This window comes from Somniosus microcephalus, chromosome 3, assembly GCF_052327205.1.
Source record: "Somniosus microcephalus isolate GS21.2 chromosome 3, FLI_Smic_1.0, whole genome shotgun sequence".
NCBI classification, from domain to species: domain Eukaryota; kingdom Metazoa; phylum Chordata; class Chondrichthyes; order Squaliformes; family Somniosidae; genus Somniosus; species Somniosus microcephalus.
The window spans coordinates 7,518,009-7,545,321 of NC_140989.1; the positions used below are offsets into that span (position 1 = coordinate 7,518,009).

The following is a 27,313-nucleotide window of genomic DNA, read 5'->3' on the forward strand; positions in this document are numbered from 1 at the left end:
TCTCTGCTTTCTGTTAGTGAGCCAATCCTCCACCCACGCCAGAATATTACCCCCAATCCCGTGATTTTTTATCTTGAGCAATAATCTTTTGTGTGGCACCTTGTCAAATGCCTTTTGGAAGTCTAAATACACTACGTCCACTGGTTCCCCTTTAACCACCCTGTATGTTACTTCCTCAAAAAACTCAAGCAAATTTGTCAAACATGACTTCCCCTTCATGAAACCATGCTGAGTTTGTCCTATTAAATTATGTTTATCCAAATGTCCCGTTACTGTCTCCTTAATAATGGACTCTAACATTTTACCAACCACAGATGTGAGGCTAACAGGTCTATAGTTTCCAGCCTTCTGCCTACTACTCTTTTTACTCTGTATCTAACCCGTGCTGTACCTGCCCTGGAAGTGTTTGATGGGACAGTGTAGAGGGAGCTTTACTCTGTATCTAACCCGAGCTGGACCTGCCCTGGGAGTGTTTGATGGGACACTGTAGAGGGAGCTTTACTCTGTATCTAACCCGTGCTGTACCTGCCCTGGGAGTGTTTGATGGGACAGTGTAGAGGGAGCTTTACTCTGTATCTAACCCGTGCTGTACCTGCCCTGGGAGTGTTTGATGGGGACAGTGTAGTGGGAGCTTTACTCTGTATCTAACCCGTGCTGTACCTGCCCTGCGAGTGTTTGATGGGACAGTGTAGAGGGAGCTTTACTCTGTATCTAACCCATGCTGTACCTGCCCTGGGAGTGTTTGATGGGACAGTCTAGAGGGGGCTTTACTCTGGATCTAACCCATGCTGTACCTGCCCTGGGAGTGTTTGATGGGGACAGTGTAGAGGGAGCTTTACTCTGTATCTAACCCATGCTGCACCTGCCCTGGGAGTGTTTGCTGGGACACTGTAGAGGGAGCTTTACTCTGTATCTAACCCGTGCTGTACCTGCCCTGGGAGTGTTTGACGCGACAGTGTAGAGGGAGCTTCACACTGTATCTAACCGGTGCTGGACCTGCCCTGGGAGTGTTTGATCGGACAGTGTAGAGAGAGCTTTACTCTGTATCTAACCCGTGCTGTACCTGCCCTGGCACTGTTTGATGGGACAGTGTACAGGGAGCTTTACTCTGTATCTAACCCATGCTGTAGCTGCCCTGGGAGTGTTTGATGGGGACAGTGTAGAGGGAGCTTGACTCTGGATCTAACCCGTGCTGTACCTGCCCTTGGAGTGTTTGATGGGACAGTGTAGAGGGAGCTTTACTCTTTATCGAACCCCATGCTGTACCTGCCCTGGGAGTGTTTGAGGGACAGTGTAGAGGGAGCTTTACTCTGTATCTAACCCGTGCTGTACCTGCCCTGGGAGTGTTTGATGGGACAGTGTAGAGGGAGCTTTACTCTGTATCTAAGCCACGCTGTCCCTGCCCTGGGAGTGTTTGATGGGACAGTGTAGAGGGAGCTTTACTCTGTTTCTAGCCCGTGCTGTACCTGCCCTGGGAGTGTTTGATGCGACAGTGTAGAGGGAGCTTTACTCTGTATCTAACCCGTGCTGTACCTGCCCTGGGAGTGTTTGATGCGACAGTGTAGAGGGAGCTTTACTCTGTATCTAACCCGTGCTGTACCTGCCCTGGGAGTGTTTGATGGGACAGTGTAGAGGGAGATTTACTCGGTATCTAACCCGTGCTGTACCTGCCCTGGGAGTGTTTGATGGGACACTGTAGAGGGAGCTTTACTCTGTATCTAGCCCGTGCTGAACCTGCCCTGGGAGTGTTTGATGGGACAGTGTAGAGGGAGATTTACTCTGTATCTAACCCGTGCTGTACCTGCCCTGGGAGTGTTTGATGGGGACAGTGTAGTGGGAGCTTTACTCTGTATCTAACCAGTGCTGTACCCGCCCTGGGAGTGTTTGATGGGACAGTGTAGAGGGGCTTTACTCTGTATCTAACCCCGTGCTGTACCTGCCCTGGGAGTGTTTGATGGGACAGTGTAGAGGGAGCTTTACTCTGTATCTAACCCGTGCTGTACCTGCCCTGGGAGTGTTTGATAGGACAGTGTAGAGGGAGCTTTTCTCTGTATCTAACCCGAGCTGTACCTGCCCTGGGAGTGTTTGATGGGACAGTGTAGTGGGAGCTTTACTCTGTATCTAATTCGTGCTGTACCTGCCCTGGGAGTGTTTGATGGGACAGTGTAGAGGGAGCTTTACTCTGTATCTAACACGTGCTGTACCTGCCCTGGGAGTGTTTGACGCAACAGTGTAGAGGGAGCTTTACTCTGTATCTAACCCGTGCTGTACCTGCCCTGGGATTGTTTGATGGGACAGTGTAGCGGGAGCTTTACTCTGTATCTAACCCGTGCTGTACCTGCCCTGGGATTGTTTGATGGGACAGTGTAGTGGGAGCTTTACTCTGTATCTAACCCGTGCTGTAGCTGCCCTGGGAGTGTTTGATGGGACAGTGTAGAGGGAGTTTTACTCTGTATCTAACCCGTGCTGTACCTGCCCTGGGAGTGTTTGATGGGACAGTGTAGAGGGAGCTTTACTCTGTATCTAACCCGTGCTGTACCTGTCCTGGGAGTGTTTGATGGGACAGTGTAGAGGGAGATTTACTCTGTATCTAACCCGTGCTGCACCTGCCCTGGGAGTGTTTGATGGGACAGTGTAGAGGGAGCTTTACTCTGTATATAACCTCTGCTGTACCTGCCCTGGGAGTGTTTGATGGGACAGTGCAGAGGGAGCTTTACTCTGTATCTAACCCGTGCTGTACCTGCCCTGGGAGTGTTTGATGGGACAGTGTAGAGGGAGCTTTACTCTGTATGTAACCCGTGCTGTACCTGCCCTGGGAGTGTTTGATGGGACAGTGTAGAGCGAGCTTTACTCTGTATCTAACCCATGCTGTACCTGCGAGTGTTTGACGCGACAGTGTAGAGGGAGCTTTACTCTGTATCTAACCCGTGCTGTACCTGCCCTGGGAGTGTTTGATGGGACAGTGTCGAGGGAGCTTTACTCTGTATCTAACCCGTGCTGTACCTGCCCTGGGAGTGTTTGACGCAACAGTGTAGAGGGAGCTTTACTCTGTATCTAACCCGTGCTGTACCTGCCCTGGGATTGTTTGATGGGACATTGTCGCGGGAGCTTTACTCTGTATCTAACCCGTGCTGTACCTGCCCTGGGAGTGTTTGATGGGACAGTGTAGAGGGAGCTTTACTCTGTATCTAACCCGTGCTGTACCTGCCCTGGGAGTGTTTGATGGGACAGTGTAGAGGGAGCTTTACTCTGTATCTAACCCGTGCTGTACCTGCCCTGGCACTGTTTGATGGGACAGTGTAGAGGGAGCTTTACTCTGTATCTAACCCGTGCTGTACCTGCCCTGGGTGTTTTTGATGGGACAGTGTAGAGGGAGCTTTACTCTGTATCTAACCCGTGCTGTACCTGTCCTGGGAGTGTTTGATGGGACAGTGTAGAGGGAGCTTTACTCTGTATCTAACCCGTGCTGTACCTGCCCTGGGAGTGTTTGATGGGACAGTGTAGAGGGAGTTTTACTGTGTCTAACCCGTGCTGTACCTGCCCTGGGAGTGTTTGATGGGACAGTGTAGAGGGAGCTTTACTCTGTATCTAACCCGTGCTGTACCTGCCCTGGGAGTGTTTGATGGGACAGTGTGGAGGGAGCTTTACTCTGTATCTAACCCGTGCTGTACCTGCCCTGGGTGTTTTTGATGGGACAGTGTAGAGGGAGCTTTACTCTGTATCTAACCCGTGCTGTACCTGCCCTGGGTGTTTTTGATGGGACAGTGTAGAGGGAGCTTTACTGTGTCTAACCCGTGCTGTACCTGCCCTGGGAGTGTTTGATGGGACAGTGTAGAGGGAGCTTTACTCTGTATCTAACCCGTGCTGTACCTGCCCTGGGAGTGTTTGATGGGACAGTGTAGAGGGAGCTTTACTCTGTATCTAACCCGTGCTGTACCTGCCCTGGGAGTGTTTGATGGGACAGTGTAGAGGGAGCTTTACTGTGGATTTTGACTTCGTTTTCATTCAGGTTCATTGCACTATTTGCTGTGAATTAGTATCCAGTAGTGGCTGCTGGGATGTGGGCGTTTGGATGGGGGAAGCCAGGCTGCTGATTGGCCCTCCATGCTCGCATAGCCCGAATAATGGTCAGCAGAGGCGAGGGCGGTGGGTGGGGTGATGGCTGGAGTCAGAGGGGTCAGGGATACGGGCGGTAACGGTCAGTCGGGTTGAGGTCACTCCTCACCCTGTGCTAATCTCTCTCTCGCTGCAGATTTGACAGTGGTGACCTTTGACCCGGACACGGCCTCGAACCAGCTGGTGTTGTCAGGGGATGGGCGGAGTGCGGTCAGCTCGTTCTTGGAACCCCGGCGATACTCCGACCACCCGAAGTGTTTCAATCAGCTGCCCCAGGTGCTGGGCCTGCCGGAGTTGTCCAGCGGCCGCCATTACTGGGAGATGTGGATCACCGGGAGCCCGGTGCGGATTGGCCTAGCTTACAGCAACATGAGCCGCAAAGGCCGCGGCACCTCCTGCTTCCTTGGCTTCAACCACGCCTCCTGGTGCCTGGAGCTGGCCGAGGGCACTGGGACCGCCTGGCACGATAACCAGCCGGGCGATCTGCGGCCTGTCCCGTACCAGCGTATTGGCCTCTTCCTCGACTACACCGGCCAAGCCTTGTCTTTCTATGGCATCACCGACAGGGCTAACCTTCTGCACCGCTTCCAGGCCCCCTTCACTCAGCCTCTACTCCCCGCCTTCCAAATCAACAAGGCGGCCAGCGTCCGGATCGGGAACTAGAGCCGGAACACCGAGACCGGGTCCGGAGTCCAGATCGGGAACTAGAGCCAGGACCCTGGGACCGGAGTCCGGATCGGGAACTAGAACTAGAACCCTGGGACCGGAGTCCGGATCGGGAACTAGAGCCGGAACACTGAGACCGGGTCCGGAGTCCAGATCGGGAACTAGAACCAGGACCCTGGGACCGGAGTCCGGATCAGGAACTAGAGCCGGAACCCCGAGACCAGGTCTGAAGTCCGGATCGGGAACTAGAGCCAGAACCCCGAGACCGAGTCCGGATCGGGAACGAGAGCTGGAACACCGAGACCAGGTCCGGAGTCCGTATCGGGAAAGAGAGCCGGAACCCCGAGAGCAGATCCGGAGTCCGGATCGGGAAAGAGAGCCGGAACCCCGAGAGCAGATCCGGAGTCCGGATCGGGAATGAGAGCCGGAACCCCGAGACCGGGTCCGGAGTGGGAACGAGAGCCGGAACCCCGAGACCGGGTCCGGATCGGGAACGAGAGCCGGAACCCCGAGACCAGGTCCGGAGTCCGGATCGGGAACGAGAGCCGGAACACCGAGACCCAGGAGGGAGGGAGGGAGGGGGTAGGGGTGATGGAAGTGGGGACGAGGCCCTTTTTACATCATTGCAACTTGCTGGGTTACAATCCCGGGGCAGGTAGCTCACAGGACACGTCACTGTAATGTATCACATGGTTTGGTATGAGCATGCTCAGTTCGCTCTGGCCAAGCACATGGACGAACAATTCCTCTTGTCTCTGTCCTTCAATTGTTCCACCCACAGATATTACATTTTGGTGATGAGGATGGGATCCCAAAGCCAGTTTTAGGGATCACGGAAGGACAGTGTTCAACCTTCGAGTGGACAAGTTTAAGGTGAATTTGCGACACCTAAACTGAATTTTTGCGATGTTTTACAGGAAACATTTTTTTATCCGGGACCGACGTGGTGCCGGTTCATCAAAAATTCCGGATAACCGAATGTTATAGTAAAAGATACGGAGCTGAGCGCTCCGGATAAAGCAACAAACCCTGTTGCTTAGCAACAGGTTCAGAACAATGGCCACAAGTTCCAAGCGTATCTGTAGCTTAGCAACAGCTGCAGCCACACCCTTGCACAGCAACAGATCGAGGAAGGCAAGTAATAAAACTTACCTGAACCAACTCCTGAATTTTGCCGGTTAACCGAGATTTTCGGTTATTTAGGTGCCGGTAAATCGAAAGTTTCCTGTACCGTTAATGCTGATGCAGAATCATCTGTGCTTCCCCTTCGCGTGTATGTACACACAGCAACAGCGGTGTTGATTCTCACAGGTACACAGGGAGCGGCTGAGTCTCTGTTCATGTGATCAGGACAGTCATGGCCGCGCGTACAGGATTTATCGGAAGCCTCGGCCTGTATCACCGAGCTCGCGAACCATTCAGTTCTTACATTGAGCGAATGGAGATGATTTTTAAGGCCAATAACATTATTGAGACTAAAGGTGCTGAGGAGAATGTTCAAGCTCAAAATAAAGTAATTCGTGAACGGAAAAAAGCAATTTTTCTAACGGAGATCGGGCCAGATGTCTACGGAACTTTGACAAACCTACTCGCACCAGGGAAAGTGAAGGATGTGCCGTTTGAAGACATTGTCGAGAAACTCGAGGACCATTTCGACCCAAAGCCGATAGAAATAGCAGAGAGCTTCAAGTTTGGTACCAGTAACCAAAAACAAAGTGAAACCATCAGTGAGTACATTGTAGCTCTTAAAAACCTGTCTTTGCATTGTAACTTCGACACATTGTTGGGTCGTGCTTTGTGAGATAAGTTTGTGTGTGGACTGGTGGATGAGTGCATGCAGTCCAAGTTACTGAACACTCTGAACCTAACGTTTGACACAGCAGGCAAAATTGTCCCATCTATGGAGATGGCGTCTAAGAATGCGAGGGAGCTCTGTCCAACTCAAGTGACTGGGGCAGCGGAGGTCTACAGTCACAAAGCCACCGCCAAACCTAAAGGTGTGAGAACAAGTCAAAAGCATGTCAGTGGGAGCAGTTCAGTGAATTGTTATCGCTGCAAAGGAAATCACTCACCACAGTCCTGCCAATACACAAATGCGAAGTGTTTTCACTACCAGAAGCAAGGCCATATTTCAACAGCTTGCAGAACTAGATCGAAAGCAGGAAGTAAGAACCATTCTAGTGGCAATGCAAAGCAGCGACAACAAAAGGGAGGCGTTCACAATATTGAAGTGAACACACTTGATGTTGAAGAACTAGGCATCTACAGTATTTATACCACTAACGGCAATGCTAGCAGTCGTGAGAAAGACTTCCATACAAAACTTTTGATCAACGAGCAATATAATTGATGTGTATCAATACGGTGGTGGACTGCTCTATCGTGAGTAAGGACACAAATGAGAATAACTTTAATCAAATACCACTGACAAAGAGTACTGTAGAGTTAACCTACTCCAGAGAAACCCTAGAGACATGTGGACAAATGGAATGTACAGTTCAACACAATGGCCAGTCAGTAAAGCTGCCTATTGTAGCGAGCTACAACAACAGGCCAACCCTCAAGGGCAAAGACTGGTTGAGAAAGTTAAAACTAGACTGGAAAAACATCTTCAGTGTAGATGCATTGACACAACTCTGAACAAGTATAAAAGCATGTTCTCAGACAGTTATGAGGACATCACTGGGTATGACACACATATCCGCATCAAGTCCAACGCGAAGCCTGTCTATTGTAAGGCAAGGCCGGTCCCCTATGCATTGAAGTCAGGTGGAGGAAGAGCTAGAGAACTGAGAGAGAACGGAGTGCTCGTAAAAACTGACAGTGAATGGGCTACCCCGATTGTGGTAGTGCCCAAAGCAGACAGAACTGTACGCTTGTGCGGTGACTACAAAGTTACTATCAACCAAGCAGTTAACGATGAGCAGTACCCGTTACCTACATCACAAGATTTGTATGCAGCACTCTCAGGGTCAAAGGTTATCTCCAAGCTTGACCTGTCGCCGCTTACGCTCAGCTGAACGTTGACAAAGAGAGTCAACAGTATCTCACCATCAGCACACACAAGGGACTGTACTCACACACCGAGCTGCTGTATGGTGTAAAGTCCTCCCCCAAAATCTTCCAGGCTACGATGGATAAGATTTTGCAAGGAATTCCAAATTGTTTATGCAATCCTGACGATGTGCTGATCGCAACAAGCAGCAAGGAAGAAAATCTAGAAGTGTTAGATTTAGTGCTTCAAAGGTTGTATGCCCACAATGTCAAATTGAAAAGGAGCAAATGTGCTTTTGTGCAGCCCGAGGTTGTACCTTGGTCTGAAAGTTGATGCAAATTGTTTGCAACCAGTGAAGGAAAAGGTTGATGCTGTCATCAATGCTCCAAAGCCACAGAACGTGTCTGAGTTAAGATCTTTCCTTGGAATGATCCAGTACTACGCACGTTTCTTACCTGAGTTAGCGACCATGTTAGCTCCATTGCACAAGCTCCTCAAGAAGGATGTTCAGTGGAAGTGGGCGAAACCGCAACAGGAAGCTTACGATGCTTGTAAGAGAAGTCTCTCCAGCGATGCTCTACTTGTGCACTACGGCACAGAGTGTGAGCTTAAGTTAGTGTGTGATGCTTCCAGTTACGGTATGGGAGCTGTCATAAGCCACGTAAAGGATGACGGCCAAGAGAAACCAATCACAAACCCTCACAAAGAGCGAAAGAAACTACGCGCAAATTGAAAAGGAAGCACTCGCCATAGTGTTTGGAATCAAGAAATTCCAACAGTTCCTGATCGGCAGAAAGTTTACCCTGATAACCAATCACAAACCGCTCTTAGCAATATTGGGGCCCAAATCTGCCATCCCTGCAATGGCTGCATCAAGAATGCAACGTTGGGCAGTGTTGTTGTCACAATATGACTTCACGAGTGAATATCCCACTTCAGAGCAAAACGCAATCGCAGATGCCTTGTCCAGGTTGTCACATGAGGACTCGTGTTGGGAGTGAAGGTGAGATTTTCACGCTAGGTGCAGTTGACAAAGACTTTCCCGTGAATGGAACTGAGATTGCAGATGAGACTCAAAAGTACTCAGTACTGAAAAGAGTGAATGAAAACACCTTGAATGGATGAACTGATCAGTGTCTGGACACAGAGTTGAAACCATTCCATAACCGTCGAACTGAATTGTTTTGTGAGCCAGGTTGTATCAAGTGGGGAATCAGAGTGGTGGGACCTACTTCATTGAGAGATAGAATTCTGGCCGAACTTCATGCTGAACATCCAGGGGTTGTCAGTATGAAATCAATTGCAAGAAGCTGTGTTTACTGGCCTGGATTGGACAGTGATCTTGAACCACTTGATCATGAACACATACATGAGTTTGACTCAGTTCAGACTTTAGTAACTGAAGTACCAGGTTCACACAAGACTGAGATAGAAACAGGACCATCTTTGAGTTCGGAACCACAACAAAACAGCTCGAAAATCGGTTCAACACCAAAACCTTCTGTAAGGAGATCAGGAATGCTCCACAAACCTGTTATTAAACTGGATTTGGAGCTCATTTAAAAGAAAAAAAGCCGAGAGTTTTTGTGATGTGGTACATGTAATGCTGGGAAAGGTGGGACTGTAGTTTGTTGTATTTGAGAGGGGAATATGGACATTGTTTTAATGGGGAAAGCAGTATTATCACATGGTTTGTCACATGGTTTGGTATGAGCATGCTCAGTTCGCTCTGGCCTAGTAAAGCAAACACACGGACCAACAACTCATCCCGTCTCTGTCCTTCATTTGTTCCACCCACAGATATTAGTTACCACAACAACTGGTTGGAGAGGCAGACCTGCAGCCTCTGCTCTGTGTGTGTCTGAAGGAAAGTAAACAAAAGAGGAACTCGGCTAAACCACAGACTGTCTGGGGCAGGCTGCGTCCACAAACTGAACCACAAACCAAATACTGCGAGAGACCGGGCCGGGCCTAGCAATGGACCGGGCTGGGCCTAGCAACGGACCGGGCCGGGCCTAGCAACGGACCGGACCGGGCCGGGCCTAGCAACAGACCACGACCAGCCCTGCTGCAATATTCACTGGGGCTGCTGTTCCTTACAATGATTATCGAGCCCAGCACAATGTGTGTTGTGTTCACTAAAATTTTGGGGGGAAGGAAACCTGCTGTCATTTAGACTCAGAGAATGATCCAGCACAGAAGCCCATTCGGCCCATCGTGCCTGTGCCGGCTCTTTGAGCTCTCCAATTAGTCCCACTCCCCCCTGCTCTTTCCCCAGTGTCCTGCAAACTTTTCCCCTTCCAGTATTTCTCCAATTCCCTTTTGAAAGTTACTATTGAATCTGCTCCCACCGCCCTTTCAGGCAGCGCATTCCAGATCACAACAACTCGCTGTGGGAAAAAAAATCCTCATCGCCCCCCTGGTTCTTTTGCCAAATACCTTCAATCTGTGTCCTCTGGTTCCTGACCCTCCTGCCACTGGAAACATTATTTACTCCATCAAAACCCTTCATGATTTTGAACACCTCTATTAAATCTCCCCTTAACCTTCTCCACTTTTACCCAGTCTGGCCTATATGTGACTCCAGTCCCACACCCACATTAATTTCCCACTGAAGTGCCCGAGCAAGACACTCAGTTGCATCAAACAGTCACCAGCGGTTCATGAAGGCCGACCAACCACCACCTCCTAAGGGCAACTAGTGATGGCCAGTAAATGCCGGCCTTGGTCAGAGTCGCCCACATCCCGAGGATGACAAGGTTCTGGAGGAGGGACCGAGGGAGTCTCATTCGGCACAGTTGCCCCAGGCTTTCTAAATCCAGCATTTACATAGGAAACGGAGACGGAACATTTGATCAGATCACTTTAATCCAGTATAATATTTCAAGAAGCTTTCCAGGTGTGGGAGCATCACACGGCAGCTCGAAGCAAGAGTGGGGGGCGAGAGCGCGGGGGGGGCCAGAGAGCGAGAGCTCGAGGCGGGGGCGAGAGCGGGGTACAGGGCATGTTACAGGCGGGGTCGCCACTCGCGACAGAGAATCAGACGACAGACACTTGAAAAATAAATGAGAAGGTATTAAGCGGGTGTGAGGGAAATTGTAGATGGGGATCGTGCTGATCTGCCATGGTCACCAACTCCACAGTTATGGGGGCTCTCCCACTTTCTGACCCCAGGCAAATCCTGACTTTCCCAACCTCAATACAGATTTTCTTGATAAAACTTCTTCTGAACCACCTTCCTGGCGGCGGTCCTGAGAATTCCAACGATCATTTCCCACAATTGATGGCCCGTCTCCCCCACTGATCCCTCTCCCCCCCCCCCACTGACCCCTCTCCCCCCCCACTGACCCCCCCGACCCCTCACCCCCCCACTGACCCCTCACCCCCCCACTGACCCCTCTCCCCCCCCCCGACCCCTCACCCCCCCACTGACCCCTCACCCCCCCCACTGACCCCCGACCCCTCACCCCCCACTGACCCCTCACCCCCCCACTGACCCCTCACCCCCCCACTGACCCCTCACCCCCCACTGACCTCTCACCCCCCAGACCCCTCACCCCCCCACTGACCTCTCACCCCCCCACTGACCCCTCACCCCCCCCCCCCCCCACTGACCTCTCACCCCCCCACTGACCCCTCACCCCCCCACTGACCCCTCACCCCCCCACTGACCCCTCACCCCCCCCACTGACCTCTCACCCCCCACTGACCCCTGACCCCCCCACTGACCCCTCACCCCCCCCCCCACTGACCCCTCACCCCCCCACTGACCCCTCACCCCCCCCCACTGACCCCTCACCCCCCCCCACTACCACCAACTCAGCCAATCCGCCGACACCCTCCCCGAAGTCGCACTCCCCGGGGGCTCAGAGAGGTTGTATCTCCACACTGGGCCGGGCCGGTCACTGCACCGGGATTAATACCTGGGAGCCCCCAACCAGCTTCGACCCACAGACCGTGTAAGATGGCCGAGGCACAGCACCTGTATAAGGGGAGGGGGAGGGGGCCCAGGACAGGACAACCCCGTCTGCTGCAGGCCCCAAGCAGGGCCTCTGTTGTGAGGGGCAGGGGGAGGGTATCAGAGGGGGAGGAGTCTTGCATCTCTCTGATGAAGATTGCAGCTCACCAGCAAAGCCCCAAGTCACAGGGCCGGTCCAATATAGCAACATATACATAAATAACTCAACAGGTGTGACTGCAGAGTCAGGAGGTGCTCCTCACTGCTCCCTGGAGATTGGCACGCAGCATCCTTGGTTCAAACACATGTTCCAAACCTGAAAAAACAGCCACCGTAATTTTAGAATTTGCAGGAACAGGAAAGAGCTACTTAGTCTATTCATTCTCCCCCATCCCCACCTACCCCCCCCATCCCCCAACCCCACCTTCCCACCCTCTCCCCATATCCCTCAACCCCACCTACCCACTTTCTCCCCATATCCCTAACCCTACCCACCTTCTCCCCACATCCCCAACCCCATCTACCCACCCTCTCCCCATATCCCCAACCCCATCTACCCACCTTCTCCCCACATCCCCAACCCCACCTACCCACCCTCTCCCCATATCCCTCAACCCCACCTACCCACTTTCTCTCCATATCCCTAACCCTACCCACCTTCTCCCCATATCCCCAACCCCATCTACCCCCATATCCCTCAACCCCACCTACCCACTTTCTCCCCATATCCCTAACCCTACCCACCTTCTCCCCATATCCCCAACCCCATCTACCCACCCTCTCCCCATATCCCCAACCCCATCTACCCACCCTCTCCCCATATCCCCAACCCCATCTACCCACCTTCTCCCCACATCCCCAACCCCACCTACCCACCCTCTCCCCATATCCCTCAACCCCACCCACCTTCTCCCCATATCCCCCTACCCACCTTCTCCCCATATCCCCAACCCCATCTACCCACCTTCTCCCCATATCCCCACCTACCCCCCATATCTCCAACCCCACCCACCTTCTCCCCATATCCCCCTACCCCACCTACCCACCTTCTCCCCATATCTCCAACCCCACCCACCTTCTCCCCATATCCCCCTACCCCACCTACCCACCTTCTCCCCATATCTCCAAACCCACCCACCCCCCATATCTCCAAACCCACCCACCCACCTTCTCCCCATATCTCCAACTCCACCCACCCACCTTCTCCCCATATCTCCAACTCCACCCACCCACCTTCTCCCCATATCTCCAACCCCACCTACCCACCTTCTCCCCATATCTCCAACCCCACCCACCCACCTTCTCCCCAACCTGAAAAAACGAAGGAAAAGGGAATGGACTCGGCTCGACTTCTCAATCCGTCAGTTTCCCTTCCCCACTCACCGTGGCGGCTGGAGCCTTGCTTTCTCTCTCAGGCCCACTGGTCCTCCTCCTCCTCCTCCGAGATCTCCTTGAAGATGGATTGTGGGTCCTGTTTCAGCGACCACTCGATCGCCTGCACTTCCTGTTCAGAGGGAGGAGGCAGCACAGCCCTGAAACCAGAGTCGATGGCCTCAATCCGCTGCTGTACCCGACTCTCAAACTCCTCCTTGCTGCTCAACACTTGTTCCATGATCATTTTCCGGGCATCATCGCAGCCCTGTCGCAGCTGTTGGCGCTCGGTGTGAAATTCCGCACCCTCTGGGTCCAGGGTGATGAGTCGCCCCAGGCTGGACACTCGGCTCATCAGGTACTTTGTAGAAATCTCCACGTAGGTTCTGGAGATCATGTGGACCAGGCAGGAGATGTTGGTCGCCTGAAAGGCTTGGGCGTAAATTAAGTCTTTGATGAGCTTTTGCTGGCTGTAGCCCTGGATTCCTTGGATTTCTTCGCTGTGCACGATGAACTTTTTCAGGGACTTGGTAAGGCAAATGTTGATCAAGTTGGAAACCATCTCAAAGAAGTGGATCATCTTGGTCCACTGTTCTCGCACCCGGCCCAACGCGTCCAGGCCCTGGGCCAACATCTTCAGCGTGGTGTTGAAGTTGATCTTCGTCACCTGGCATGTCCTCATCATGATCAGGATATCGTCCAGCTCCTTGTTGTTCTGCTTCAAGTCTTGGAAGCTCCTCTCATACTCTGCCCGGGTGCTATCCAAGTGCGCTTTGGCGTTCTCGATCTTGAACCTGGCCTGTGTCACCACGGTTTGGACCATGCTCTTGTCCTCGGGGTCGTGCACCCCAGCTGCGCTGGACAGGTTTGGGGCGTTCGGGGGGAGCACAGACGAGCTGCTGGAGGCCGTGCACCCCACAGTGAACTTCAGCACTTTGCCGTACAGCTCGCCGATCCTCACGGCCATATTCTCCATCTGCTCTTCACTGGGCTTTTCACACTGACCGATCTCCTCCAGCTTCTCACAAATGGCAATCCCCTTCCTGCACAGAGTGAGGGCCGCCTGCTTCGGGCTGCAGTCCTCCTCCAGGTTGATCTCCGTTTTAATCCTCTGGAACATGCGCCTGGAGATGTCCGAGTTCACACCGCCAGTCGCGCGGTCCAGCAGTTTCTTCAGACTGAGCTCGGCGTCCTCAGAGAGCAGGTCCTGCAGCTTCACTGTGGCTATCAGCAGGCCACTGGACTTTGATAGGACATTGTTGGCAGCCACTGGGTCCAGCTCAACCTGCTGCGGTGAAGGGTTGGCTTGGTCCTTCTTCTTCACCTTTTCTGCGATGACATTGCCAATGTTGGCCAAAGTCTCCACCACGGTGATGGAGAGACTCACCGGGTCAGCCGTGACCATCGACATGAAGCCCGACACAAGGCTGCTGACCAGATTGATTGAGTTCTGCACCGCAAACAGGCCCATGACCCCCCACTCGCTGGGTGCGGACTCCAGCGCGTCCTTGTAGGCGTTGTGGGCCTCCTCCACCTCTTTGGTCATCCTGGTGAAATATTCTTCCACCTGCCTCTTGTCCTTCTCCGCGGTGGCCTTTCGAAGCGTGGACTCCTCCAGGGCCTGCTGGACCTCCTTGGACTCACTCTCGTACGCACCCTTGGCGCTGGTGCAGGCCTCCAGCAGCTCATGGATTAGGTCGGTGACAGAGGAGAAGTCCTTCTCCACCTCCTGGGCTAGTCCCAGACACTCGTCAGCAACGGTCTTGATGCAGTTCAGCTGAAGAGGCAGGATCTTCTCCAGGACCTTCTGGTCACCTTCCATCAAGGTCGTCACTGTATTCTTCATGTGCGTGGGGACGCTCTGGGAGTGAAGCCGAATCTGGTCCATGTTCTTATGGGCCAAGTTAAAGGTTTTCCAGCCCTGGTTACTAACCTGCATCAGGCAGGCGCGGAAGGATTCGGGATACTTGACGTGTTGGTATTGTCGGTCCGGGGTGTGCTTGTTTACAGGGAAGTCACAGGCGGAAGAGATGATGATCAGTTCACCTAGAATGGCGATGGAGGTGGGGGCCGGCATCAGGAACTCCTCCCAGTTGGCATAGGGTTGCATCATGAGCATGTTGTCCCTCCTCACTTCCTCAGCCTTGGTCTGTTTCCGGAAAGCATTGTTGATGCTTGCCAAAAGGTTCTCATCTTTGCTCGCCATGGTGACTCCTGTTACTCCCCTGGTGAGAGAGAGTGGGCTGTTACACAACTAAAGTACACCAACACTTGCACTTCCAGAACACCTTCTCCGAGTGAAAGGCTCTTCACACTCAATCAATTACTTTCAATAGCAACAAACTCAACAACCACCTTTTCACAAAGTAAGATCCCACAAACAGAAACTCTGGGACCGGGTGGGTGGCTCCAGGACCGGGGGGGGGGGGTGGCGGCTCCGGGACCGGGGGGGGGGTGGCTCCGGGACCGGGGGGGGGGTGGCAGCTCCGGGGCCGGGGCGGGGGGTGGCTCCGGGACCCGGGGGGGGGGGTGGCTCTGGGACCAGTGGGGGGGGGGGGTGGCTCCGGGACCGGGGGGTGGCTCTGGGACCTGGGGGTTGGGGGGGTGGCTCCGGGACCAGGGGGGGGGGGGGGGTGGCTCCGGGACCGGGGGGTGGCTCTGGGACCAGTGGGGGGAGGGGGTGGCTCCGGGACCGGGGGGTGGCTCTGGGACCAGTGGGGGGGGGGTGGCTCCGGGACTCGGGGGTGGCTCTCAGACCAGGGGCCCACGGGGTCGCTCTTGCCTCAGTTTCACTCTGATTGGATCAGGCTCTCAATGAACGGGGATCTCCCTCCCCAGACAGGTCACTAAAATCACTTCCTACGTGAAACTTAGAATTTTTTTTTTAAATTACACATAAAAAGGAACTGGAACAGCCAGAACTCTGCGTAAAAGCAACCCGATCAGTCAGTGTTCAAGTCTTAGTGTCATTCTTAGAAATCAGCAAACTGTCAGTAACGGTGTCAGTGTGAGAGTGAGCGACGGTGTCAGTGTGAGAGTGAGTGACAGTGTCAGTGTGAGAGAGAGTGACAGTGTCAGTGTGAGAGTGAGTGACAGTGTCAGTGAGAGTGAGTGACAGTGTCAGTGTGAGAGTGAGTGACAGTGTCAGTGTGAGAGAGAGTGACAGCGTCAGTGTGAGAGAGAGTGACAGTGTCAGTGAGAGTGAGTGACAGTTTCAGTGTGAGAGAGAGTGACAGTGTCAGTGTGAGAGTGAGTGACGGTGTCAGTGTGAGAGTGAGCGACGGTGTCAGTGTGAGAGAGAGTGACAGCGTCAGTGTGAGAGAGAGTGTCAGTGAGAGTGAGTGACAGTTTCAGTGTGAGAGTGAGTGACAGTGTCAGTGTGAGAGTGAGCGACAGTGTCAGTGTGAGAGTGAGCGACGGCGTCAGTGTGAGAGTGAGTGTCAGTGTGAGAGTGAGTGTCAGTGTGAGAGTGAGTGACAGTGTCAGTGTGAGAGTGAGTGACAGTGTCAGTGTGAGAGTGAGCGACAGTGTCAGTGTGAGAGTGAGCGACAGTGTCAGTGTGAGAGTGAGCGACAGTGTCAGTGTGAGAGTGAGCGACGGTGTCAGTGTGAGAGTGAGTGACAGTGTCAGTGTGAGAGTGAGTGACAGTGTCAGTGTGAGAGTGAGCGACAGTGTCAGTCTGAGAGTGAGCGACAGCGTCAGTGTGAGAGTGAGCGACAGCGTCAGTGTGAGAGTGAGCGACAGCGTCAGTGTGAGAGTGACAGTGTCAGTGTGAGAGTGACAGTGTCAGTGTGAGAGTGAGCGACAGTGTCAGTGTGAGAGAGAGTGACAGTGTCAGTGTGAGAGTGAGCGACGGTGTCAGTGTGAGAGTGAGTGACGGTGTCAGTGTGAGAGTGAGTGACGGTGTCAGTGTGAGAGTGAGTGACGGTGTCAGTGTGAGAGTGAGCGACGGTGTCAGTGTGAGAGTGAGCGACGGTGTCAGTGTGAGAGTGAGCGACGGTGTCAGTGTGAGAGTGAGCGACGGTGTCAGTGTGAGAGTGAGCGACGGTGTCAGTGTGAGAGTGAGTGACAGTGTCAGTGTGAGAGAGAGTGACAGTGTCAGTGTGAGAGTGAGCGACGGCATCAGTGTGAGAGTGAGTGACAGTGTCAGTGTGAGAGTGAGCGACGGTGTCAGTGTGAGAGTGAGTGACAGTGTCAGTGTGAGAGTGAGCGACAGTGTCAGTGTGAGAGTGAGTGACAGTGTCAGTGTGAGAGTGAGTGACAGTGTCAGTGTGAGAGTGAGTGACGGTGTCAGTGTGAGAGTGACAGTGTCAGTGTGAGAGTGAGTGACAGTGTCAGTGAGAGAGTGAGTGACAGTGTCAGTGTGAGAGTGAGCGACAGTGTCAGTGTGAGAGTGAGTGACAGTGTCAGTGTGAGAGTGAGTGACAGTGTCAGTGTGAGAGTGAGCGACAGCGTCAGTGTGAGAGTGAGTGACAGTGTCAGTGTGAGAGTGAGTGACAGTGTCAGTGTGAGAGTGAGTGACAGTGTCAGTGTGAGAGTGAGTGACAGCGTCAGTGTGAGAGTGAGTGACAGTGTCAGTGTGAGAGTGAGTGACAGCGTCAGTGTGAGAGTGAGTGACAGTGTCAGTGTGAGAGTGAGCGACGGTGTCAGTGTGAGAGTGAGCGACGGTGTCGGTGTGAGAGAGAGTGACAGCGTCAGTGTGAGAGTGAGTGACAGCGTCAGTGTGAGATTGAGTGACAGTGTCAGTGTGAGAGTGACAGTGTCAGTGTGAGAGTGAGTGTCAGTGTGAGAGTGAGTGACAGTGTCAGTGTGAGAGTGAGTGACAGCGTCAGTGTGAGAGTGAGTGTCAGTGTGAGAGTGAGTGACAGTGTCAGTGTGAGAGAGAGTGACGGTGTCAGTGTGAGAGAGTGACGGTGTCAGTGTGAGAGAGAGTGACGGTGTCAGTGTGAGAGAGTGACGGTGTCAGTGTGAGAGTGAGTGACAGCGTCAGTGTGAGAGTGAGTGACAGTGTCAGTGTGAGAGAGAGTGACAGTGTCAGTGTGAGAGTGAGTGACAGTGTCAGTGTGAGAGTGAGCGACGGCGTCAGTGTGAGAGTGAGCGACAGTGTCAGTGTGAGAGTGAGCGACAGTGTCAGTGTGAGAGTGAGTGACAGTGTCAGTGTGAGAGAGAGGGACAGTGTCAGTGTGAGAGTGAGCGACAGTGTCAGTGTGAGAGTGAGTGACGGTCAGTGTGAGAGTGAGCGACGGCGTCAGTGTGAGAGTGAGCGACAGCGTCAGTGTGAGAGAGAGTGACAGTGTCAGTGTGAGAGAGAGTGACAGTGTCAGTGTGAGAGTGAGTGACAGTGTCAGTGTGAGTGACAGTGTCAGTGTGAGAGTGAGTGACAGTGTCAGTGTGAGAGTGAGTGACGGTGTCAGTGTGAGAGAGAGTGACAGTGTCAGTGTGAGAGTGAGTGACAGTGTCAGTGTGAGAGTGAGTGACAGTGTCAGTGTGAGTGACAGTGTCAGTGTGAGAGTGAGTGACAGTGTCAGTGTGAGAGTGAGTGACAGTGTCAGTGTGAGAGAGTGACAGTGTCAGTGTGAGAGTGAGTGACAGTGTCAGTGTGAGAGTGAGTGACAGTGTCAGTGTGAGAGTGAGTGACAGTGTCAGTGTGAGAGAGAGTGACAGCGTCAGTGTGAGAGTGACAGTGACAGTGTGAGAGTGAGCGACAGCGTCAGTGTGAGAGTGAGTGACAGTGTCAGTGTGAGAGTGAGCGACAGTGTCTGTGTGAGAGTGAGCGACGGTGTCAGTGTGAGAGTGAGTGACAGTGTCAGTGTGAGAGTGAGTGACAGTGTCAGTGTGAGAGTGAGTGACAGTGTCAGTGTGAGAGTGAGTGACAGTGTCAGTGTGAGAGTGAGTGACAGCGTCAGTGTGAGAGTGAGTGACGGTGTCAGTGTGAGAGTGAGTGACGGTGTCAGTGTGAGAGTGAGTGACAGTGTCAGTGTGAGAGTGAGCGACAGCGTCAGTGTGAGAGTGAGCGACAGCGTCAGTGTGAGAGTGAGTGACAGTGTCAGTGTGAGAGTGACAGTGTCAGTGTGAGAGAGAGTGACAGTGTCAGTGTGAGAGAGAGTGACAGCGTCAGTGTGAGAGAGAGTGACAGCGTCAGTGTGAGAGAGAGTGACAGTGTCAGTGACAGTGTCAGTGTGAGAGTGAGTGACAGTGTCAGTGTGAGAGTGAGTGACAGTGTCAGTGTGAGAGAGAGTGACAGTGTCAGTGTGAGAGAGAGTGACAGTTTCAGTGTGAGAGTGAGTGACAGTGTCAGTGTGAGAGAGAGTGACAGTGTCAGTGTGAGAGAGTGACGGTGTCAGTGTGAGAGTGAGTGACGGCGTCAGTGTGAGAGTGAGTGACAGTGTCAGTGTGAGAGGGAGTGACGGTGTCAGTGTGAGAGAGTGACAGTGTCAGTGTGAGAGTGAGTGACAGTGTCAGTGTGAGAGTGAGCGACGGTGTCAGTGTGAGAGAGTGAGTGTCAGTGTGAGAGTGAGTGACAGTGTCAGTGTGAGAGTGAGCGACAGTGTCAGTGTGAGAGTGAGCGACGGTGTCAGTGTGAGAGTGAGTGACGGTGTCAGTGTGAGAGTGAGCGACGGCGTCAGTGTGAGAGTGAGCGACGGTGTCAGTGTGAGAGACGGTGTCAGTGTGAGAGTAAGCGACGGTGTCAGTGTGAGAGTGAGCGACAGTGTCAGTGTGAGAGTGAGTGACAGTGTCAGTGTGAGAGTGAGTGACGGTGTCAGTGTGAGAGTGAGTGACGGTGTCAGTGTGAGAGTGAGCGACGGCGTCAGTGTGAGAGTGAGCGACAGCGTCAGTGTGAGAGAGAGTGACAGTGTCAGTGTGAGAGTGAGTGACAGTGTCAGTGTGAGTGACAGTGTCAGTGTGAGAGTGAGTGACAGTGTCAGTGTGAGAGTGAGTGACGGTGTCAGTGTGAGAGAGAGTGTGAGAGTGAGCGACAGCGTCAGTGTGAGAGAGAGTGACAGTGTCAGTGTGAGAGAGAGTGACAGTGTCAGTGTGAGAGTGAGTGACAGTGTCAGTGTGAGTGACAGTGTCAGTGTGAGAGTGAGTGACAGTGTCAGTGTGAGAGTGAGTGACGGTGTCAGTGTGAGAGAGAGTGACAGTGTCAGTGTGAGAGTGAGTGACAGTGTCAGTGTGAGAGTGAGTGACAGTGTCAGTGTGAGAGTGAGTGACAGTGTCAGTGTGAGAGTGAGTGACAGTGTCAGTGTGAGTGACAGTGTCAGTGTGAGAGTGAGTGACAGTGTCAGTGTGAGAGTGAGTGACAGTGTCAGTGTGAGAGAGTGACAGTGTCAGTGTGAGAGTGAGTGACAGTGTCAGTGCGAGAGTGAGTGACAGTGTCAGTGTGAGAGTGAGTGACAGTGTCAGTGTGAGAGAGAGTGACAGCGTCAGTGTGAGAGTGACAGTGACAGTGTGAGAGTGAGCGACAGCGTCAGTGTGAGAGTGAGTGACAGTGTCAGTGTGAGAGTGAGCGACAGTGTCTGTGTGAGAGTGAGCGACGGTGTCAGTGTGAGAGTGAGTGACAGTGTCAGTGTGAGAGTGAGTGACAGTGTCAGTGTGAGAGTGAGTGACAGCGTCAGTGTGAGAGTGAGTGACGGTGTCAGTGTGAGAGTGAGTGACGGTGTCAGTGTGAGAGTGAGTGACGGTGTCAGTGTGAGAGTGAGTGACGGTGTCAGTGTGAGAGTGAGCGACAGTGTCAGTGTGAGAGTGAGCGACAGCGTCAGTGTGAGAGTGAGTGACAGTGTCAGTGTGAGAGTGACAGTGTCAGTGTGAGAGAGAGTGACAGTGTCAGTGTGAGAGAGAGTGACAGCGTCAGTGTGAGAGAGAGTGACAGCGTCAGTGTGAGAGAGAGTGACAGTGTCAGTGAGAGTGAGTGACAGTGTCAGTGTGAGAGTGAGTGACAGTGTCAGTGTGAGAGTGAGTGACAGTGTCAGTGTGAGAGAGAGTGACAGTGTCAGTGTGAGAGAGAGTGACAGTTTCAGTGTGAGAGAGAGTGACAGTGTCAGTGTGAGAGAGTGACGGTGTCAGTGTGAGAGTGAGTGACGGCGTCAGTGTGAGAGTGAGTGACAGTGTCAGTGTGAGAGGGAGTGACGGTGTCAGTGTGAGAGAGTGACAGTGTCAGTGTGAGAGTGAGTGACAGTGCCAGTGTGAGAGTGAGTGACAGTGTCAGTGTGAGAGTGAGTGACAGTGTCAGTGTGAGAGTGAGTGACAGTGTCAGTGTGAGAGTGAGTGACAGTGTCAGTGTGAGAGTGAGTGACAGTGTCAGTGTGAGAGTGAGTGACAGTGTCAGTGTGAGAGTGACAGCATCAGTGTGAGAGTGAGCGACAGTGTCAGTGTGAGAGTGAGCGACAGCGTCAGTGTGAGAGAGAGTGACAGCGTCAGTGTGAGAGTGAGCGACAGCGTCAGTGTGAGAGTGAGCGACGGTGTCAGTGTGAGAGTGAGCGACGGTGTCAGTGTGAGAGTGAGCGACGGTGTCAGTGTGAGAGTGAGCGACGGTGTCAGTGTGAGAGTGAGCGACGGTGTCAGTGTGAGAGTGAGCGACGGTGTCAGTGTGAGAGTGAGCGACGGTGTCAGTGTGAGAGTGAGCGACGGTGTCAGTGTGAGAGTGAGCGACGGTGTCAGTGTGAGAGTGAGCGACGGTGTCAGTGTGAGAGTGAGTGACGGTGTCAGTGTGAGAGTGAGTGACGGTGTCAGTGTGAGAGTGAGTGACGGCGTCAGTGTGAGAGTGAGTGACGGCGTCAGTGTGAGAGTGAGTGACAGTGTCAGTGTGAGAGTGAGTGACAGTGTCAGTGTGAGAGTGAGTGACAGTGTCAGAGTGAGAGTGAGCGACAGTGTCAGTGTGAGAGTGAGCGACAGTGTCAGTGTGAGAGTGAGCGACAGTGTCAGTGTGAGAGTGAGCGACAGTGTCAGTGTGAGAGTGAGCGACAGTGTCAGTGTGAGAGTGAGCGACAGTGTCAGTGTGAGAGTGAGCGACGGCGTCAGTGTGAGAGTGAGCGACGGCGTCAGTGTGAGAGTGAGCGACAGCGTCAGTGTGAGAGTGAGTGACAGTGTCAGTGTGAGAGTGAGTGAGTGTCAGTGTGAGAGAGAGCGACAGTGTCAGTGTGAGAGTGAGCGACGGTGTCAGTGTGAGAGTGAGCGACAGTGTCAGTGTGAGAGTGAGTGACAGTGTCAGTGTGAGAGTGAGTGACAGTGTCGGTGTGAGAGTGAGTGACAGTGTCAGTGTGAGAGAGAGTGACAGTGTCAGTGTGAGAGTGAGCGACAGCGTCAGTGTGAGAGAGAGTGACGGTGTCAGTGTGAGAGTGAGCGACGGCGTCAGTGTGAGAGTGAGTGACAGTGTCAGAGTGAGAGAGAGCGACAGTGTCAGTGTGAGAGTGAGTGACAGTGTCAGTGTGAGAGTGAGTGACAGTGTCAGTGTGAGAGTGAGTGACAGCGTCAGTGAGAGTGAGTGACGGTGTCAGTGTGAGAGTGAGCGACGGTGTCAGTGTGAGAGTGAGCGACGGTGTCAGTGTGAGAGTGAGCGACGGTGTCAGTGTGAGAGTGAGCGACGGCGTCAGTGTGAGAGTGAGCGACAGTGTCAGTGTGAGAGTGAGCGACGGTGTCAGTGTGAGAGTGAGTGACGGTGTCAGTGTGAGAGTGAGTGACGGTGTCAGTGTGAGATTGAGCGACGGCGTCAGTGTGAGAGTGAGCGACGGCGTCAGTGTGAGAGTGAGCGACAGTGTCAGTGTGAGAGTGAGTGACAGTGTCAGTGTGAGAGTGAGCGACGGTGTCAGTGTGAGAGTGAGCGACGGTGTCAGTGTGAGAGTGAGCGACAGTGTCAGTGTGAGAGTGAGTGACAGTGTCAGTGTGAGAGTGAGTGACGGTGTCAGTGTGAGAGTGAGCGACGGTGTCAGTGTGAAAGTGAGCGACGGTGTCAGTGTGAGAGTGAGTGACAGTGTCAGTGTGAGAGTGAGCGACAGCGTCAGTGTGAGAGTGAGTGACAGCATCAGTGTGAGAGTGAGTGACAGCGTCAGTGTGAGAGAGAGTGACAGTGTCAGTGTGAGAGTGAGTGACAGTGTCAGTGTGAGAGTGAGTGACGGTGTCAGTGTGAGAGTGAGCGACAGCATCAGTGTGAGAGTGAGTGACAGTGTCAGTGTGAGAGTGAGTATCAGTGTGAGAGTGAGCGACAGCGTCAGTGTGAGAGTGAGTGACGGTGTCAGTGTGAGAGTGAGCGACAGCGTCAGTGTGAGAGTGAGTGACAGCATCAGTGTGAGAGTGAGTGACAGCGTCAGTGTGAGAGAGAGTGACAGTGTCAGTGTGAGAGTGAGTGACAGTGTCAGTGTGAGAGTGAGTGACAGTGTCAGTGTGAGAGTGAGTGACGGTGTCAGTGTGAGAGTGAGCGACAGCATCAGTGTGAGAGTGAGTGACAGTGTCAGTGTGAGAGTGAGTATCAGTGTGAGAGTGAGCGACAGCGTCAGTGTGAGAGTGAGTGACGGTGTCAGTGTGAGAGTGAGCGACAGCGTCAGTGTGAGAGTGAGCGACAGTGTCAGTGTGAGAGTGAGCGACGGTGTCAGTGTGAGAGTGAGTGACAGTGTCAGTGTGAGAGTGACAGTGTCAGTGTGAGAGTGAGTGACAGTGTCAGTGTAAGAGTGAGTGACAGTGTCAGTGTGAGAGTGAGTGACAGTGTCAGTGTGAGAGTGAGCGACAGTGTCAGTGTGAGAGTGAGTGACAGTGTCAATGTGAGAGTGAGTGACAGCGTCAGTGTGAGAGTGAGTGACAGCATCAGTGTGAGAGAGAGTGACAGTGTCAGTGTGAGAGTGAGCGACAGCGTCAGTGTGAGAGTGAGTGACAGTGTCAGTGTGAGAGTGAGCGACAGTGTCAGTGAGAGTGAGTGACAGTGTCAGTGTGAGAGTGAGCGACAGTGTCAGTGAGAGTGAGTGACGGTGTCAGTGTGAGAGTGAGCGACAGTGTCAGTGTGAGAGTGAGCGACAGCGTCAGTGTGAGAGTGAGTGACGGCGTCAGGGTGAGAGTGAGTGACGGTGTCAGTGTGAGAGTGAGTGACAGTGTCAGTGAGAGTGAGTGACGGTGTCAGTGTGAGAGTGAGCGACAGTGTCAGTGTGAGAGTGAGCGACAGCGTCAGTGTGAGAGTGAGCGACAGCGTCAGTGTGAGAGTGAGTGACGGTGTCAGTGTGAGAGTGAGCGACAGTGTGAGAGTGAGCGACAGCGTGAGAGTGAGCGACAGCGTCAGCGTGAGAGTGAGCGACAGCGTCAGTGTGAGAGTGAGTGACAGTGTCAGTGTGAGAGTGAGTGACAGTGTGAGAGTGAGCGACAGCGTCAGTGTGAGAGTGAGCGACAGTGTGAGAGTGAGCGACAGCGTCAGTGTGAGAGTGAGTGACAGTGTCAGTGTGAGAGTGAGTGACAGTGTCAGTGTGAGAGTGAGTGACGGTGTCAGTGTGAGAGTGAGCGACAGTGTCAGTGTGAGAGAGAGTGACGGTGTCAGTGTGAGAGAGAGTGACAGTGTCAGTGTGAGAGAGAGTGAGTGACAGCGTCAGTGTGAGAGTGAGCGACAGTGTCAGTGTGAGAGTGAGAGACAGCGTCAGTGTGAGAGTGAGCGACAGTGTCAGTGTGAGAGTGAGCGACAGCGTCAGTGTGAGAGTGAGCGACAGTGTCAGTGTGAGAGAGAGTGACAGCGTCAGTGTGAGAGAGAGTGACAGTGTCAGTGTGAGAGTGAGTGACGGTGTCAGTGTGAGAGTGAGCGACGGTGTCAGTGTGAGTGAGTGACAGTGTGAGAGTGAGTGACAGTGTCAGTGTGAGAGAGAGTGACAGTGTCAGTGTGAGAGAGAGTGACAGTGTCAGTGTGAGAGAGAGTGACGGCGTCAGTGTGAGAGTGAGCGACGGCGTCAGTGTGAGAGTGAGTGACGGTGTCAGTGAGAGTGAGAGTGACGGTGTCAGTGTGAGAGAGAGTGACAGTGACAGTGTGAGAGTGAGTGACAGTGTGAGAGTGAGTGACAGTGTCAGTGTGAGAGTGAGCGACAGTGTCAGTGTGAGAGTGAGTGACGGTGTCAGTGTGAGAGTGAGCGACGGTGTCAGTGTGAGAGTGAGCGACAGTGTCAGTGTGAGAGAGAGTGACAGTGTCAGTGTGAGAGTGAGCGACGGTGTCAGTGTGAGAGAGAGTGACGGTGTCAGTGTGAGAGTGAGCGACAGTGTCAGTGTGAGAGTGAGTGACGGTGTCAGTGTGAGAGTGAGCGACGGTGTCAGTGTGAGAGTGAGCGACAGTGTCAGTGTGAGAGAGAGTGACAGTGTCAGTGTGAGAGTGAGCGACGGTGTCAGTGTGAGAGAGAGTGACGGTGTCAGTGTGAGAGTGAGCGACAGCGTCAGTGTGAGAGTGAGTGACAGCATCAGTGTGAGAGTGAGTGACAGCGTCAGTGTGAGAGAGAGTGACAGTGTCAGTGTGAGAGTGAGTGACAGTGTCAGTGTGAGAGTGAGCGACGGTGTCAGTGTGAGAGTGAGTGACAGTGTCAGTGTAAGAGTGAGTGACAGTGTCAGTGTGAGAGTGAGTGACAGTGTCAGTGTGAGAGTGAGCGACAGTGTCAGTGTGAGAGTGAGTGACAGTGTCAATGTGAGAGTGAGTGACAGCGTCAGTGTGAGAGTGAGTGACAGCGTCAGTGTGAGAGAGAGTGACAGTGTCAGTGTGAGAGTGAGCGACAGCGTCAGTGTGAGAGTGAGTGACAGTGTCAGTGTGAGAGTGAGCGACAGTGTCAGTGAGAGTGAGTGACAGTGTCAGTGTGAGAGTGAGCGACAGTGTCAGTGAGAGTGAGTGACGGTGTCAGTGTGAGAGTGAGCGACAGTGTCAGTGTGAGAGTGAGCGACAGCGTCAGTGTGAGAGTGAGTGACGGCGTCAGGGTGAGAGTGAGTGACGGTGTCAGTGTGAGAGTGAGTGACAGTGTCAGTGAGAGTGAGTGACGGTGTCAGTGTGAGAGTGAGCGACAGTGTCAGTGTGAGAGTGAGCGACAGCGTCAGTGTGAGAGTGAGCGACAGCGTCAGTGTGAGAGTGAGTGACGGTGTCAGTGTGAGAGTGAGCGACAGTGTGAGAGTGAGCGACAGCGTGAGAGTGAGCGACAGCGTCAGCGTGAGAGTGAGCGACAGCGTCAGTGTGAGAGTGAGTGACAGTGTCAGTGTGAGAGTGAGTGACAGTGTGAGAGTGAGCGACAGCGTCAGTGTGAGAGTGAGTGACAGTGTCAGTGTGAGAGTGAGTGACGGTGTCAGTGTGAGAGTGAGCGACAGTGTCAGTGTGAGAGAGAGTGACGGTGTCAGTGTGAGAGAGAGTGACAGTGTCAGTGTGAGAGAGAGTGAGTGACAGCGTCAGTGTGAGAGTGAGCGACAGTGTCAGTGTGAGAGTGAGAGACAGCGTCAGTGTGAGAGTGAGCGACAGTGTCAGTGTGAGAGTGAGCGACAGCGTCAGTGTGAGAGTGAGCGACAGTGTCAGTGTGAGAGAGAGTGACAGCGTCAGTGTGAGAGAGAGTGACAGTGTCAGTGTGAGAGTGAGTGACGGTGTCAGTGTGAGAGTGAGCGACGGTGTCAGTGTGAGTGAGTGACAGTGTGAGAGTGAGTGACAGTGTCAGTGTGAGAGAGAGTGACAGTGTCAGTGTGAGAGAGAGTGACAGTGTCAGTGTGAGAGAGAGTGACGGCGTCAGTGTGAGAGTGAGCGACGGCGTCAGTGTGAGAGTGAGTGACGGTGTCAGTGAGAGTGAGAGTGACGGTGTCAGTGTGAGAGAGAGTGACAGTGTCAGTGTGAGAGAGAGTGACAGTGACAGTGTGAGAGTGAGTGACAGTGTGAGAGTGAGTGACAGTGTCAGTGTGAGAGTGAGCGACAGTGTCAGTGTGAGAGTGAGTGACGGTGTCAGTGTGAGAGTGAGCGACGGTGTCAGTGTGAGAGTGAGCGACAGTGTCAGTGTGAGAGAGAGTGACAGTGTCAGTGTGAGAGTGAGCGACGGTGTCAGTGTGAGAGAGAGTGACGGTGTCAGTGTGAGAGTGAGCGACAGTGTCAGTGTGAGAGTGAGTGACGGTGTCAGTGTGAGAGTGAGCGACGGTGTCAGTGTGAGAGTGAGCGACAGTGTCAGTGTGAGAGAGAGTGACAGTGTCAGTGTGAGAGTGAGCGACGGTGTCAGTGTGAGAGAGAGTGACGGTGTCAGTGT

At 53.3% G+C, this 27,313-nt stretch overlaps 3 protein-coding genes across 3 annotated transcripts in view; 1 reads left to right on the top strand and 2 right to left on the bottom strand.

The window, feature by feature from the left end:
- Positions 1–4,916, top strand: part of LOC147120820 (E3 ubiquitin-protein ligase TRIM65-like) — a 64,665-nt gene extending 59,749 nt beyond the window's left edge. Inside the window, exon 7 of the mRNA XM_085983630.1 lies at positions 4,253–4,916. Within this exon, the coding sequence (XP_085839756.1) occupies positions 4,253–4,779 (527 nt within the window). The 3' untranslated portion in view covers positions 4,780–4,916. The remainder of the gene's footprint in view (positions 1–4,252) is intronic.
- LOC147120819 (uncharacterized) overlaps positions 1–27,313 on the bottom strand; it is a 393,799-nt gene that overhangs the window by 169,395 nt on the left and 197,091 nt on the right. The gene's annotated exons all lie outside the window — the stretch shown is intronic.
- The window catches only part of LOC147120821 (uncharacterized), a 50,835-nt gene continuing 35,096 nt past the window's right edge, over positions 11,575–27,313 (bottom strand). Inside the window, exons 2-3 of the mRNA XM_085978908.1 lie at positions 13,119–15,331; positions 11,575–12,051 (exon numbers count right to left, since the gene is read on the bottom strand). Of these exons, the coding sequence (XP_085835034.1) occupies positions 13,147–15,312 (2,166 nt within the window). The 5' untranslated portion in view covers positions 15,313–15,331 and the 3' untranslated portion in view covers positions 11,575–12,051; positions 13,119–13,146. The remainder of the gene's footprint in view (positions 12,052–13,118; positions 15,332–27,313) is intronic.